Raw genomic sequence first — 18,020 nt, 5'->3', positions numbered from 1 at the left:
ATACCTTCGATGTATTACATCCTTAATGGCCTATGTTTTACATAAAGCAGCGTTTAAATTTCGTTTACTAGTTCGTTTCGTTTTTAGCAGTCTATAAATAGTCATGCTTTTTTGTACCTATGTGTTTGTATATAAGCTTTATAAATTCTGTTCTTGTGTACAAAAATAAAGAATATTCTATCTATCTATCATCAAGGGTTTGCTGGGATCTAAGCTGAATAGTACTCGTTATAATGATACCGTTCAGCTACCAACTTAATTGATATTGATACAGGCATAATTATAATAATTCATTCTTAGAATTCGAGCCAAAATAATTAGTAATTTTTGTAGTGTAATTGTAATTAGAATATATCATATTTTTTTTCTTTTAAATCGGCGTAATTCACCCGTAGCTACTTTAGTAAAAAAAATATTGAGATTCACGAACCTCCTCTAAATATTCGCATTGAATAAATTTTGAACTAAACAATTTCTTTTTACAACAAAGTGGGAGAAAATATGCCAATCTTAATCTTCAACGTTGTTAAACTTCAATGCAAGCAACAAGCTGGCAAAATAAAACGTCTATTTTCATTCACGAAACTAAAATTAATTTTGTGTCTTGTAGATAGGCACTGGGACCACAAGGCTCAGACATAAAAGTGCTTGAAGTAATAGAAATAACACACAAAACGCAGTAAAAATTACTAACTTGGATATACATATAACCTAAACGAAGTTACAGTACCCCACCAAAAACTTTAGCGGCTTACCTTCTTAGCCAATTTTGACGAAACTAAGAATACCCGGAAAAACCGCACGCAAATCAGTTCATCTGATACAGCTATGTTGTCATGGACAGACACAACTATACAAAAACCCTGCTTTTGAAACGTTGAAAATGTAAGGAACAGCAAATATCAGTCAAATGGCAACAATACAAAATGCAGAGAGAGATAAGAGCGGCGATCGCGCGGTATCTGCAATCGAGTGAGCTGCAGAGTGGTCATTCTAGCTTACGAAAAACTCTTTTTTTTTGTAGCCGCTGCGCTAACCAGGACTCTATCTCGCAGCAGTAACATAACATGCCGATGGCATAACAGCGCTCGTTCGTTCGATTTTTGTTAAGCTAGAGTAACCCTTGAGAACGATTGCGCAGGCGCAGCTGCGAAGCTGCAAAGGTCGCTGAACTTGCCGAGGCCGTTTTCGATGATAATTTTATGGATAGAGCTATTGAATGGAAGGTAGAAGGACGGATAACGATAAGATCCAAGCCGTCAAGATTGCACCGTATACAGGAAAATGTATGCTGTAAGTACCTAAATGTCGACCTACTTCTAACGAAATCATTTACAGTAAATTTTAAAATGGGCGTTCCTCAAGGACTTATTTTGAGCCCTTACTTGTTATTTATATTTGTAAAAATAACCTTTTTTTCTTTTGAATCGAACAAAATGTTTTGCTTTCATAATAAAGCCTCGTGTAACCAGAAGCATCTGTTACCAGCCTGGAGTGTTCAAGAATTTGAAGGCCGTGGCCTAAACAAGGCGTTTCATTAACCGGCCAATCTCGTAATAAATCAGCACTTTGACACATCGTACTCGACACGCGGAAGCTATTTACATCTACGACTGACTGCTTTGATCACATTCTGGAGCTTTATTAGGATTTTTTACTTATAATACAGTCCTTTGGCCGTCAAAATCCAACAATATTCTACCAATGTATAGCCAATCAACGATAGAAACTTCCATTCCGCATGTAGTTACTGGCCAATCTTTCAGATTCAAGGTTAACCGTATGAATGTAAAAATAAAAACAATACAGGACCCTGTTTCTGCTTCAGCCTCGCACTTTAACCTGCCAGTATCTGGATTGAATCGCGAACAAAGATGTGTAATTCACAGAGTTATTTTCGGATTAGATAAAAGTATATTTTTAAATTTATAATTACGAAAAAGGGTTGTTTGTTACAGAGTTAGCCATGACATTTAAAAATAATGAGCTGTAATTATTATGGCAGCTATTTCTGGATTTGATAAAAAGTTTATTTTTAATTCGGAAGAAAGATCGCTTGTTACAGAAAACAAATGAGTTGTAGTTGGGCATGTCGTTTTAAATAATCAACAGCAAATATTATACCCATTATCACAAGATATATTTTTGGTCCAGACAAGTAGGTATATTATTATCATATGAGCCTGCATGACAATATAGGCCATAATCGTCATAATTTTCAAGGTCTACGCTCTATGCGTCAAAGAATTCACAAGCGTAAATAGTGGTATCTGCTCCACGAGACATATCCAATTCAGCATCCTCATATTTGCGTATTCGCCGATTTAAATATGAAAAGAGAAACCCAAGGAAGGTATCACGAGGGGCCAGTGAACTTACGCGAACACACATTGTGTCCCAGATAAGAATTAGTGCTGGATAACTACGGGAAGCAACACGAGCCGCGACGCGAAAACATCGCCAGCCAATGTTCACAATCCCGAATTCCTTTGGATACTTCCTCTTTGTTTTTGGCAATTGACCCCGGGACGAGAGGCGTCTTACGGGAAAAGCGCAGTCGAATTTTGCCTTTTCAACAACAACTCCATTCATCATCAACAGCATTATATTGATGTGGGGATAAATAAAAAGTAGTATTTTAATGATGTATCACGTCGTTTTATTTATACCAAACTTAATCGTCTTTACGTCTTTACGTCTTTTCACACTCTGCTTTCACTCTATGCTCCTCTGTTATTCGTCGTCATGGATACTTCACCTTGCGTTCTGTTCCACTCCCACACTCGGCCATCCTGACATTAAGGCTGCCCTCAGCCTTATTCATTACAATAACTGTAAAGTACAAGGTTACACACAATATAAAACATAGCATTATCAAACGTTAAAGATAATCTTCTTATTAAAACAAAAAAAACTAAAAACTTAGCAACTCAGGTTAACAACAATTTAGATTAGTTAGATTTCAACTTAGGGTCTAGACAGAAAAACATAAACAACTATTCTATGCAAACAACATCTTGAAATACCTATTCAAAATACCTATAATACCTGTTTTGTTTAAACACACCTTTTGTAAAGAATATGAGCCTTAAGCCTTCAAGACTTAACCTTACAATCATTACAAAACCTATCTAGATTGACTATATTTACTGCTCACGCATAACTTATTTATTACCATCACTGACTTCTTCATTCATCATCACTATCATACCGACACCAATAGAATATTATGCAATAACAAAACAAAATAAGAACTTACTTACTCTTTATGGTCTGGCCACGGTTTCATGTGGTCTGCAGAGCTAGAAGTACGACCTGGACCTTCGCTGCTGGGATCTAATTTCTCTACATCATACCTGTCATTCCGCTTCACCTTCTTCACTACGTAGGGACCTAGGTACTTAGGTTTCAATTTAAGACACACACCAAATTGAGTCCTCTTAATTGCCACCAAGTCTCCCTCCTTGTACTTGTGACTCTCCTTCCTACCTCTGTCTTTCACCATTTTCCTATTTAACAATCTATAATCTACACAGACTCTGGTGTCCCCGTCTTTCTTCTTAACTAAAACTAAAGGGCTAGCATACTCTGAATAACTCACCTGAATAATGTTGTCGTCCAGCCACTCTCTTACTTGGTTTTCTACTACCTTTTGCTCTGCTAGTGAAATACGTCTCGGCCGCTGAGCCACCGGGATATCATCCTTCAGCACGATCTTCATCTGTATGGGAGCCTCCTTGACCTGTAGGGGCTGGTAGTTCTCTACCATCTCCGTCAGCTGCTCCTTGTACTGGATATCACCAATGTAATCTACAACCACAGAATCACACGTATAACACCCTACTTGTTTCATCCATTCGTCATCTTTCATACGTAAACTCACGCGTCCGTCTTCCATAATCAATACCACTCTTCTCAAAAAATCTTGACCAATTATCACATCGTAAGGCAAACAACTTCTATTCACAACATGAAACAATACGTTATTATAATGTTCTTTATCTATCTTCACACTTAAAGTGACTTTCCCTAGGGGTTTCACTTCCAATTGTCCGAGTCCCACCAAAGCACTCACATGTCCCTCGTCAAACTTAGGAGAACCTATTAGTTTGTAGTATTCGTCGGTTAACAAGTTAACTTCACTGCCCGTATCTATTAAAGCAGTCATTTTGCAGTCTGAAATTTCAATAGTCTTCATCGGCTTTCGTCTTTCCGTCTGTTTGTTTACATTTGCATTCGCATCTGTCATCTTGACGTTGACGTCCATACAGTTTGAACTGTCACTGGCTGTCACGTTCTCACGTCGTTGGTTGCTCCGACTCGCTGCTGAATTTTCGTTGTTTGACTCCGTAGGCATGGTGAACATTGAACGCCTCGGCCCACGCTGAGGTTGCTGCAGACCAGGTCGTCCTCGTCCAAACGCGTCGTTGCTCCGCCAGTTGCCGCTTCCGCCTGGCTGTTGACACTGCGTAGCAATATGTCCAAAGTCGTTGCAGCGGAAACATTTAATACCTCTCTGTCTGTACGGGCAATCTGCTGACATGTGTTGACTCTCTCCACAGTTGTAGCACAGTCGCACGGCCGTCGTCCTGTTGCCTGGCGCGAGTGCAGCTGCTGCGGGGCCTGCGGGTGTAGTTGCAGTAGGTAGACGATTGAAGACCGGTGCCCGTCTTCCGCTCGACTTCTGCCTGATGGTCTCGTACACTTTCAACTTATCTTTCAGATCCCCATAGGTCGTCACGCCGTACAGCATCACCTTATGTAACTCGTCGTCTAGTATTCCGTCCACGATATATTTTATAGCGACGTAGTCGGGCATCTTGCCTCGCTTGCCGAGCTCTTTCATTAACAGCATGTAGTCTAGGCACGTCTCATTTGCTTTCTTCTTCCGGCTGCTCATTAACTCATGGATCGTCTTGGAATCTACGGTGTCTGGGAACTCCTTGGTGACCGCCGTCTTCAGAGCCTCCCACGTCTTGAAGGGTTTCTCTGCACGCAGCCAGAGTGCCGCCGTACCGGTCAGTGACCTGCGCCCCACGATCAGCCGCTGCAGCTCCGTCCACCCGAAGATCTCGGCGTTGTCATCGACCTCCTGCGCCCACCGTGTTGCGGAATCGGTCTGGTCGCACCCACTGAACTTAGCTACCAGCTCCTCCGTGTACGTGAGCGGTCCTGATGTTCCGACTGCCTCCCCGTCATCTCCCGTCGTCGTCCGTGGCATCTTCTTGTCGTCGTCGTTACGTCTTAAAATGGTATATGTTCAGACCTGAAGGCGTTGTGATGCGAAGAAAAAATTTCTTGTAAAATTTGCAACTGTCAGTCTTGTTCTTTTTATAGAAATCCGTCTTCATCCGCCGTAATCTCCGAGATTTTTTTAATTTTATTTATCCCGGACGAGCCCCCAATTTGTGGGGATAAATAAAAAGTAGTATTTTAATGATGTATCACGTCGTTTTATTTATACCAAACTTAATCGTCTTTACGTCTTTACGTCTTTTCACACTCTGCTTTCACTCTATGCTCCTCTGTTATTCGTCGTCATGGATACTTCACCTTGCGTTCTGTTCCACTCCCACATTGATGACATTATAGTCGCTGAGCAAACCTCCATATGAGAAAAAGACAGTGGTACTGCCCCCAGACTATGAAGCATTTACTCTCCTGTCCCCTGTGCCCTTTCACTTGCACTCAGGGCGACTTACTCCAGGCCAACCAGAATGCTATCAAAGTCGTTTTTTTTGGTCTGGAAAAATATAAACATGCATTCACACTGACACGAAAGAAGAAGAAGAAAAAGACAGTAGCCAAACGTCGCATCAACTCGAAAAATAGTCTAATATTGAGCGTTTCGGTAACCTAGCTCTACCTGACAATAGACATATTGGGCCTCACCACAAAAACTTAGACAGTATCTAACAGATGTTTAGCGCTGCTAAACGCCTACAAAATCTGTCAAATTTCGTTTTAAACACTAGTTAAACAGTGTTTAAAGTTTTTTGTGGTAGTACAGATACATATTTTCATTGATAATCTCCCAATGATGTTGTAAAACTGGAAGATGCGTTGCGGCCAGGCGCGCACGTGAGCCGCGACTTGTCATGGAATTATGCGTCCTTCGGCTCGCGTGACGCGGGTGAATGCATTAGCAACGTCTCCAACCAATTACATACCGCACACACGTTCACTGCACTTTATCCGCCTCGCATCGGATATATGTCCTCGCGCTGCGATGATGCTTTAGATAGCCTACTCTCGGATAACAAGACAATTTTTTGAAAAGCTAGCCAATTTGAATATTACGAAATGCATGCGACAGTCAATGATGTAACTTGTGCTAAGTTTAGAAAAAGATTTGATACGTATGGACTGCAATATCACTGACGTTTTCCGAGCAAAAAAGCCGATATCGTATAAATTGTGGAATTCAGCGATGATTTATCTCTTCTGATCCAAAGTACGGGAAATATCGTGTCAAATTATTTATTCAAATCCTGCGTTTAACTTTCTCTTGCACTCGACACATCCTGGCGACTGTCGCTGGCCGTAAAGCTGCATCCACACACACCATTTTATTTACACATAATTATATGGACGCGCCTCAGATTGAACCTAGGGATCCGAAGACAATCAAGAATATTTTTGGTAATGAATATATTGAATATGGAATGACAGTGACACTAATTACCTACTTCTTATATATTCCACAATTTTGAGTTAATCTATAGAGGCCTTTTGCACGTAACAAAACGTTGTGTGAACGCAGCTTTAAAAGATGCAAAATGACATCGAGATTTTTCGTAACGGTAGTGTCGCGACCGTCTGGCCAAACTTATTGCAACGCGCTAAATATACGCGTAACGCCTTAAATTTATTATAATAAATTGTATATGGCGTGTAGGTGTGACCAAAATACCTCTATTTAATACTTTATTTCACGAAAATATATACACAAGTAAGTGTACAAAAGGTGGAATTAATGCTGGCATTTCTACCAATCAACCTACAGCAGGTCAATCCACAGTTGCTTTATGGTTTATCTGCATCACAGTAATCCGTGACCTATTTATAAGTAATCCCTGATTATTTCTTGAAACTCTAAAACCTTGTATCTTTTAAAGATAACTAGAGTGCAGTCACAGACTGTGTTCTTGGAATTTGAATTCCTAGAACTTTTTATCTAGACTTCAATCTGTGCTTCAATCCTAGACTTGTTTTAATTAAAGCTAGGACGAACAATAGAAGAGCTTTCTGGCCGGTAGCTTCTTCACGATTCTACGAATTCAACAAAGCTTTTGCTTTTGAAAAAGTTAGATAAAATATTATGCTCAGAAAGCTGAGACTAAACTTAATTGAACGTCAGGGCCTTAAACTACAAATACGAAAATAGTATATTGTGTCGTCAAGTGTAAACATTAAAATAGCCATGATTTTGATTAGTTCGAGGCAATAGCGGCAAACACAAAGGAGCCGGAGGAAAGAAGGGCGGAACCCTCTCAAGCACCGACACAATGCTCAAAGGAAGCGAACATTACCTACATATTGGGAATCCTTAAATACGGACAAGGATTTCCCTACTATAATAGTCAAACTCAATGTAAGGATACGAACGCCTTATTTCACTCGACAGAGGGACAGCGGTCTTTTTATCGGACAGGGCCTTTAATGTATAGCGAATCTGATTGGCCAAAACGAAATTTATTTGACAGCTCTGGTCAGATTTAAATTTGTTCCGTTACAAAGATAAGATAATGAGGAAGTTATTACTGCGAGTAGCACAAAAGACGATGGATTTCTTATTCTGAAAGTATAACTTTTTTGAACACTCCTTTGTAAATTTTATTAATTTCTAATATTTCAGGAAAATGTTGGATACAATATATTTAATTAAAGAAACTAGGATAAAGTAGACTGGTAGAAAATGCTTTTAGCATTAAGTCCACCTAATTGTACATAATTACTTTTGTATATTGTGCAATGAAGAATAAATAAATAAATAAATAAAGTAACATATAAAAAGTCATGAATATGAAATGCTACGAGGAGGTTTAGTATATACCTATGTATTTAAATTGGTTCGTGCGGTATTAGAGCAAATGGGCTATAATGACACAGTACCAGCGCGTCCAAGCAAAATGTCCCATCAGCTAAATCATACGGCGATATAAAATGCAAAGCTGTCTAATAGCTTAAAACCTACAAAGAACAAAGCTAATTCCTAGCACACATCCAATGACTCAGTCAAAGAAAGGTAACTACAGTGCGTTCATCGTTCACAGTCCCTTGGCCACACCGTCTCTACAAACAATAACGGCCTTTATTCGCAAGTGGTAAGGAACATGTGAAACCGATGTGTGGTAAAGCCGGAGGACTCGGGATTCGTTTGAATAATTTAATAAGGATTATCTAGCTGCAGCTTATGTTGAACAGACAAAGACGATATATAATATGAATCAGCCGCATTAACCTACTTACAACTTGAAGCAGCATAAGGATTAAGGCATAAATATATTATGTTATTGGTGTTAATAATATAAATAACGTAACGTAGAAAAAAACAGACTATTACAGTTATTCTGAAGGCATAAAATTTAATTATAGTAATGTAAAATCTGACATTTACCCAATTAGATCTCGAAGTTAACGAAATGAAACAAAGAATTTCAGGTTTTGATATTCCTAAATTTAATTTCCTTGCAGAATCCGCTACGATCGATGATAGTGTTTCTAATGTCACTAATTTTAATTTAGCACCTTCAAAACTTGAATTTTCTAACATGGAAAATGCGATTTACGCAGCCAATCATAAAGTTGTTGTTGCAGTTGATTTTACGTAAAAATATAAAGTGGACGACCTCACATACTATAAATCCTATAACATACCTAAAATAGTAGAAATGGCGTTAGCTATGCACAAATATCAAATTCGATCTCAAATTACGCCCAAGTCTCGTCCGATGACGATGAACCCTGGAGGGTTACTCTATACTGACGAAAAAGGAACAAACGACAGCTGTCGTGCAATCGGCACGTTTAATACCACGAGATAGAGTCGTGGCTCGCGCAGTAGCGCTCCGAAACTTGGTTTTTCCTCATATAGAGTGACCCCCCTGTATGTGGAGCGCTGACTGGGTGGAATTCGACGCCATGTCCAAATTGCTACATATTAGGTTAGGTTATTGCTATTTCACTTAGCCAGCGTGTTAACAAAAACTTTGTTGACTAAGTACCTCTGATGGAAGAATGGAAATACCTAAATCAAATAAATGGTTTAGGAAGTTTTTGACTAATAGTGCATTGTGCTTGCAGTGTACAGTTGCACAATAACGATCGAATACAAAAATCCGCTTTATGGGGAATCGCAAAAATAGTAAACTTAAGTCCACAGCCAAAATTTTTGAGTTGAGTCGAGACTTAACTTTGCGACATGTTCGTCGTAAATTTCAAACGTTCTAACCAAACAAACCAGCCATACCATGTACACACTTCCATAATACAAGCCTTAATACCGCCTTTGTTATTACGAAGGAGCCAGCATCTTTAATAGACAGCTCGACTAACGAGGGCCTTAATAAAGCCCTTATAAAGGGCATGATCACAACACAACGGGCTGTATTAGCATAAACTATAAACCAAAAGGCACAAATACGAGCACATTATGCAACTCGTCTTAAAACACGCCATTCTAAGCCCGTAGCAACAGCCTGTATATAGGTACTAGAATGAAACATTAGGCGGCTGGTTCAAGTTATAAGCTGCAAGAGGTAATCATCAGTGCCCTCACCCTGAGTAAAGATAAAGAAACATTTATTTTACACACTGTAAACAACAAAAAATACAGGAAATATAAGTACAGAACAAATAATAACATAAAGGTTTCTGTCCAGACAGTCAAAAGGCACCAGCTCAGCACGTGCTGTCTAGAATATTTTTTTACGAGGAGATTCCGGGTCTACAACAACTAAATAGTACAGTAGAAACCGAGGAAGGAACTCATATAACTTATTTTGTGCATGCATAGAGCGCAGTAGAAGTTTCGTATGTATGTATGTATGTATGTATGTATGTATGTATGTATTATTCTACTATCTCAGGACGGGAACGCATAAGCGGTCGTGAGTTACTGTATTGTAATTTTAGTATCTACCATTTCATATGCATTCACTTGCACGCATTCCGCACTAAAATTAAACCGGACCGCCTGTATCATAAAATTACATTAGCTATGCGTTTTCACCCACAACAATAAAAATGCGAAAACTGCAAGCACTATCGCTATCTGCACTTTCTGCTGCAATTGCGGAGGGAATTACAAAATTATCTCAACGCTTATTGAAAAACGAGTGCTATCCGTGTTATACAATCGAATCCATTGTTTATCAGTGTGAGGCATCGCTTGATATGCAGCGGTGAGCGTCGGTCTTGCCAGTAATCTGGCCAGGTGGAGCGGTTTTTTTTAAATTTAGGTTAGGTTAGTTGTCGAACACATTGTGTGCAAATGAGGAGAATATTAATCATCCACGCAGAGGTCAGACGCCGAACAGTCTGAGGTATTAAGGAATCGCAAATTAAAATTGCATACGAACAAATCTTTTTTACTTTTTCAATGTACACGTACATACATCTTGGGATGACCTCGGAAACTGTCGTAGTTTCAAACGCGCGCCCGCCCCATTAGTCTTAGACCACACCCCAAAAGTTAATTAAGAAGGCGGTTTAAGTCGCAGTTATGTAAATGATTCATTGTTGCCATGCACATTTTACACGCACAATTTCACTACATTACAGTATTTCACAAACGGCCTTGAGCGAGCCATCTGCAGGAGTCTGTTACTGAAATACCTCTGAAAACCTCCAAACCTGCTTGTATCGAGTATGCAACTCGACAGCCTGATTTGATTACAATGTAGTATAATTTTCAGATTCTCTCAACAATTGTAGGTATCCTACTATACCCTATCTGTATTTTAACAATTTTATGATTCAAGTTCCGATGCTAATAAAAGGCTGTAACAACGTGTTATTATAACATCTAGACGGCAGATTATCATGTGGCGGGTGCGTATGTTGGTGGAGTGCGTCATCTAATCACTGCAGCCAGTGCAACTGTTTGTGGTGTATCAGGGCCGCTTTCAACCATTAATTAGACTGTTGCTAGCCGTGCGCTCGGCGCGATTTAACTAATCGAACGTCCGTGGAAAATTCCTCGGCACTGCAAATATTTTATACAAATACGGCGGCCGGCTTCGGATATACAATTAAATATGCTCCACTATTTTCAGGTTATTAGAGCAACGCGTCTACGCATGGCTCGCATATCTGATGCGTATCGGTTGGAAATTATTACAATCTGGGATTCCTAAAAAGCGACTCCGTATTTTCAATTCTTTTTGTTTTTTTTGTAACCGATAACTAATTTTGGCTTAGTTGGCAGCATAAAATTTTCCAGCCTATCCCATCGGCTGCGATGGGCGGCGTGAGATGGAATACGGAGAGCGGTCGTGACTTGTGCAGTGTGGACTTGAACTGCGACTGTGACGTGCCCACGTGACGGAGGCCCCGCCGCCGCCGCCGCCGCTGCGATACGCCGAGATTCGACGCTGCACTTCGGTTGCTACCCAGAATCGGGTCACGCGGCGCAACCCGCCAAACCAGTCCGAGCCACTCTCGACTCTATCCCACTTAGTATTAGGATTTCATTGCCGTGCCGATAGATTCCTAGCCCCAAATCAGATGGTGCGCGTCACGTATATTTACTTAATTGGAAACTTAATTATAGCATGCGTTACACGTCCATTAGTTACAAAACGGCTCGCCAGTGGACCCAGGTGCGATATAAGATAGCGTTGCCTCTACAAATAATAATTCATCAGGAGCTCAGATGTAGCCTACATGTCCACTTGATGTTGATGGACTAAATTTACGCACATGATATGAATTTCTATTTATTTTGAATCATAAAATTTAAGCATAACTAGACCTAGACTGGACTGGCTGCTCGCTAGAGGGTGGACGAGGAAGACTGAAGAGTGTGGTGGTCCTGGCTAAATACTCGAAGGACCACCATGCCATTGACTCCAAGCTAAGTGGCCACCTCCTCAGATAAATAAAATAAATAATAAATATGTGAGGACATCTCACACACGGCCATCCGAAGCCAAGCTAGGCAGAACCTGTGTTATGGGTATGGGTGTCGGACAGCTGATATATCTACACAAATACATAGATAGATAGATACTTCATATAAACATCAACACCCAAGACCCGAGTACCAATATCTGTCTTTAAACAAATATCTGCCCCAGCCGGGAATCGAACCCGGGACCTTCGCCATAGCAGTCAGGGCTACTAACCACTACGCCATTCGACCGTCACAGATGTGGAGAGGGACCTATGTTCCAGCTTCACCAAAGCCCATGTTATAATAATATAAACAGAATTCAAAACTAGAGAGGTATCTAATTCAATCAAGGCGTTTCGTCAAGTAAATGAGGCACATTGTTTAAACCTGACCTTGTTCAATACGATTTGGATATTATTATTTGCGATTAGCAGCGCAGCCATAGCAGGTTGCTTTGCTTCGGTTATAGAATAATCGTTGTCGCGCCATATATGATTGTAGAATCACCATCTGGAGTTAGTTGAATCAATTGATACTTTAACGAACTGCGATTCGGGGTATCCATAGAAAAAGAGTGGACCCAAAGGTATAAGTACCTAAACATACAACCACAAACCTTACATAGATGCAGAGAGGCTCAAGGTTCGCCGATTTTAATCTAGTATATAAGACCACTTCTATCAAGGGAAGGATTCGGTTAAAATATAATAACGCCCCACAGTGATAGTCCAGAGAACATCGAGTATTAGGGTTATTAGGGTGGATGATGCTTAGGACTAGCTTTCGTGCTGGCTACCCATGATACATCAGTCCAGCAGTATGAACAACGTGCAACGTTTAGCTGTTCGGATGCCTCTTGAGAACATGACACGTATCATGCAGGGACTCTAGTAAAAATCAGCTGTCGATAGCGTAGGAAAATAGTCTATAGAAAAAGCTAGCCAGCTTTCTCTCTGTATACATACGCGCTTCTACCCTAAACCTTTTCAAAACCCTGCCTGCTCTGGGGCTGAAACTTGTTGAACTTTTTGGCAGTATGATTTCGTTAATACAAGGCTTAATAATTATAATGAATTTAATAATAATATTTAACTTATAGCACACCAATGACAGATTAAATAAATGGGTATACCTGCCTACTGTTACAGTTACAGGTGGGGTGAATGAACTTTAAACATTCGGCATAAGTGCAGCAGCTGTGGCGCTAAATATTCAAAATTATATCGAAAAGGCTTCTTTGCGTGAGTCAGGCTAATTAAAACAGAGGTGATAATATTTATAGTGATTTGGAATACCAAATCACCTACTTTAGCTATGGATATCGGTGGGATATCCATTGGTCATCCATGTTATATGCTTTATAATCCAAATAAAAATGTGTAGTTATGGAACTAAAATATTATTTTTACATATTTGATTCAATATGTTAATAATGGTACGATATAATGACGACATCGTTCATCTTAGTGTCACAGCCATAGTCTGGGAATCCTAGGTCCTTGGACAATAGCAATAAAACTTTTATTACAACAATTCCAAACAACTCATAATAATATTGTGTTAAATGGTTTGCTGCAAATGTTATGTCTAGAGTCTAGACTAGACCAACTTGCGACCTAGATATTTCCACATAGTTAGTAAGAACATAAATATGGTGCTAATAAGGAAGATTAATTTTAAGTTGCCTGCACTTACGTTAAAGAGCCCTTAAATTATGGTCCTAATATCTACCAGAATAAAGCACACAGCACAATTTATTAGGAGTAGGTATAAAAAGCTAAAATTTTCTTGTTGCTAGGCAGATATTTGCTACTGAGTTTATAGCATGTCAGAGATATTAATGTCACAATTTAATACAGTTTGTTTTAAGGTGAGGTTAGTTCCAAGGCCGAAGCTGTTAAAGCACAGTGTATGTGGGAGTAGAATTAATCTGATTTCTAATAGGTTCAGTGGGGCTGATGCTAATTAGAGATGCCACGAATATTCGGCAACTATTCGGTATTCGGCCTATTCGGCCAGTTTTTTCAGTATTCGGTATTCGGCCGAATAGTGCGTACTATTCGGGCCGAATACCGAATAGTAAATCATGTAAAAAATGACTTGTTATTTTAATGAAAATTGTGTATTTATTTCCAAATCACAACATTTTAGTACTTAAAATTAATCAGTAGTAAGTTGTGCTGGATAAAAACAGGCATTTCAGCATTTTTTCGTAGCCCACGATTGCGCTTTTAATTGTAACCATCCTCAGAAAATAACCTCTCACTAGAAACGCTACTTCCAAGTGAAGAAAGATAAGTTTTTGCAAATTTCAAAAGGTTCGGGTATTGTTTTTTGTTTGCTGACCACCACTTGTAAGGATCGGCCATCCGATCTAGGCGAACTATTATCAAATAAAAATTCAACTCGTTTGCCACAGCATTCTGCCTCCTAATAATTAGCATTTCTCATGGTTGTAGCGCCGAATATTCGGCGGCCGAATATTCGGCGCTTCGGCCGGCAGCGTCGCCGAATATTCGGTATTCGGTATTCGGCCAATTCACTATTCGTGGCAACACTAATGCTAATAGGATAAAATATAACCATTGGTAATTTAAATCAGACCATAGTCCATTGCTGGACATGGACCTATCACAAGTAATATGTGTTTATTTTGTATTGGTTTTAGTGTATTATATAAATATATTTACATATTCTTGTATACTTACAAAATATAATAATCTTTAGCTATCAAGTTGTATCAAATATAAATGTAAAAGCCTATTGTATTATTCAAACTGCATAAAATTTAAATGTTTGTGTTGGGTTTTATCAATAAAATAATATTGTACTGTAATTATTGTATTTTTGGTATCCTATTTGGTTGCTATCAGGTAAATTATTAAATATATTAAATAATTATACAATACAAGTGTGTTGTGGCGCTCCTTGGGTGAGGCCTATGTCCAGCATTGGATGATTATTGGCCGATAATGATGATGATACAATACAGGGTGTTTAGTTACAGTTGCCCTAAATCTTCAAGTTACCTTATTTTATTAAATTATGATGTGGTTAGAGTCATGCAAGTTTAGTTCTATCATGGTAGGTTATTCAAGTTATTTGGATGATGAAAGCAAAGGAATATCATGTAGTATTTGCACCCAGGTTCTTCCATTATTTTTGTGAGATAATTTATGAATATCAAATTGTGGAATAGATGAGTAATTATGATAATTATTATTATTTGATTTATTTTAACTCAGTAGTAAGCCTATTCAGAGGTTTCATGATTGGAGCATCTTCAGGTGACATATAAATTGTGCTTGTAAGACATTTCAGAGAAGCATGAGCCAGTTACTGACTACTGATCTGAATGGCTAACCCTCTCACCATGGTGGCAAACCCTGGCCCAGCTGTACTGTTTGTCACAATACTTATGAGCCTAAGCCAAAGTTAGCATAATGTACTTTACAAGATTTACAAGATCACTGTTAATATGACACATAATATAGCATAGGGAGCCAATCAGCATCACTTCAATATTGTATTTTACTTTAAATTACTACCAAAACTAACATAAAATAAAACAGCGGAAACTGAACGGAAATGCTATGTAAAGGACCATGACAGGAATGATTGTTTAGAAACACACGCTTCTCACTGAACTGCTATAGAATTTTATGCATAAAATAGGGGACAACATAGATCAGGTCTAGTGTTTGTTACCGACACACTAAGTAAGAAGAATATGGAGAAGAAAGACACACCTTTGTGGGCTCAAAATATGTACATAGATGATGACTGGTGAAGTGCGGCTGCATAGTAGATGTTAGCTTAATCGTTGGGTTTTAAAAAATGTTGTGATGAAATAATAATACACATTCGACAGCATAAACAAAAAAATATTTCATATAATTTTTATAAATAATTAGAGAATATTATTTTAGACTAGAAACTACCAATCAGTCTATTTGGATTGAGTGATGGTTGGTGATGAATAGTGGTGAATTGATGATATAATAATTATTTATTATAAATGTTATGATCCTGTAACTATGTAACATAATGTGCCATAAAGATGCAGTCCTCAAGGTAACATCGCAGTAACATGAACGGAGAACACGTATTGCAAGATAATCTGGAAACTAGTTGTAACTCGGCAATAACCTAGGTCTATAATTCTCAACTGAACCTAGGTAGGCGGCATGCTTTACAAATAAACAGTATGTCAACTGTGCATTGTTACTGTTATACATTGTTTCATGAACCATAATAGTTGCATTGTTGTAAGGTAATGATAGAAAATCCTAGCAAATAGGTTAATTCATTCATATGTACTCCCAATACTGGTATGCTATCGTTTTGTAAAGGCGCAGTATAGTACTATTTCAAGTTCATTATATCCAAGCCATATGAATAAGTGTTCTCAAAGCATATAGTCAGATTAAAGGATGGATTAATGTATATTTGGGTAACATTCTTCTAAAAATAACAGAATTTAGTTAAGTGTGATCTATTGTGTAGTCATGCGACTACAATAATGCAGAAAATAAGTCATGAATGACATAATTTATGAAAATTATCAACAGAATCCCTAAGCTTTGATATCACATAATGCTGTGATTATCAATATTTACCAATTACAAAACCAACACATAAAATATCTAAAAAAGTGTTTCTGCTATAGAATATAACCTAACATTTAGATGATCTCTCAGTGTACATTGTTGGACAGCCAACACCTCAATCCTTTGTCACAGGAAGCTGAGAATACATTTTATAGGTTATAAAACCAATGGCCTTGAAAGACACGGGTGGTGATAGCGCTGGCTACACAGACATCGACGAGGCTCACTCTACCTACACCGAGTAGGACGCAACAATGTATGCAAATCAACTTACCGATCTGATGCTGGCGATACATATCACAAAGAACTGGGATCACAAAGCTACACTAATCATTGGCACTGATAAAAGGATACAGGCTAAGTCCAGGTTGAATCCGTCTTGGATGTAGCGTCTGCGGCGCTTGCTGACGAAGCCCTTGATGGGGTTGGTCATCTTGATGTTGGAGATGGAGTTGGCCATGGCCGCCAGCACTGCGGCGCGGCGCGGCAGCAGCTCGGCGCCCCTAGCCGCGAGCCCCCCGCCTGCCGACCGCTTCTCTGGCGCTTTTCGCTCGCGCCGCCGGCAGCTCACACAAATACCCATAAAATAACCTCCACGAGCGTACCCCGCTCATGGCCGGCCTTCGGGGGCGGGCGACCCTCCAGCCTCCGCGACCCGCGCCCTCGCCGCTCAGCTCGCGGCCTCCATCGCGCTCCACGCGCCCCGACACGAGACCCTCACAGACGCACGTCCACACCGCCGCCACTGCCCAGCGACCTCCTCGACCGTTCGCACCCTCGCAACACACAAACGCTATAGCATAGCTCCACACCCGGCACCGAATTTCACGCACGGACTCTCACTTCTCGCGCACCAAAAAGATTTATCTCGGTTGAATGGCGTCCATCCTGCGTTAGCACTAGAACACGGCCGAGAAGAGACAGTTCAGTTGCACAAGATGGTTATGATGGCCGCAAATGCACATTGCATCTCTGTCGCGGCCGTAAGCGATGTGTGGGAAAGACAGAGATGGAACACAACCTTAATTTCTTGTCGCTAGCCGAGCTCTCTTTGTTCATTTGTGTTTCCCCATACATACGGGAGGTGGCGTCTGTGTTGCCTAGACTGCCGCCTGTTTTTGAAATTATTTACAATTCTTTATGCTACAAGAGATTAATTAAATCTGAGAGTATTAATTAATTCATTAATTAATATAATTGGTAATTTTATGCATAAACTGATAGTATTAAAGTAGAACATAATAATAAAACAGTGTACCAGAGTTTTTACTGTCACTCAATGTCACTGTAGT

At 39.5% G+C, this 18,020-nt stretch overlaps 1 protein-coding gene across 3 annotated transcripts in view; it reads right to left on the bottom strand.

Annotated features, from left to right (window-relative positions):
- LOC105395096 (phosphatidylinositol 3,4,5-trisphosphate 3-phosphatase and dual-specificity protein phosphatase PTEN) overlaps positions 1–17,787 on the bottom strand; it is a 46,756-nt gene extending 28,969 nt beyond the window's left edge. For 2 of the 3 annotated variants that reach the window (XM_038117073.2, XM_038117074.2), the window contains exon 1: positions 17,083–17,787. In XM_038117073.2, the coding sequence (XP_037973001.1) occupies positions 17,083–17,311 (229 nt within the window). In that variant the 5' untranslated portion in view covers positions 17,312–17,787. The remainder of the gene's footprint in view (positions 1–17,082) is intronic. The other variant, XM_038117075.2, reaches the window with a different exon arrangement.
- Positions 17,788–18,020: the final 233 nt, after the last annotated feature.

The sequence above is a fragment of the Plutella xylostella genome, chromosome 3, assembly GCF_932276165.1.
Source record: "Plutella xylostella chromosome 3, ilPluXylo3.1, whole genome shotgun sequence".
In the NCBI taxonomy this organism is placed as follows: Eukaryota; Metazoa; Arthropoda; class Insecta; order Lepidoptera; family Plutellidae; genus Plutella; species Plutella xylostella.
This window is presented reverse-complemented; position numbering and strand designations above follow the sequence as displayed.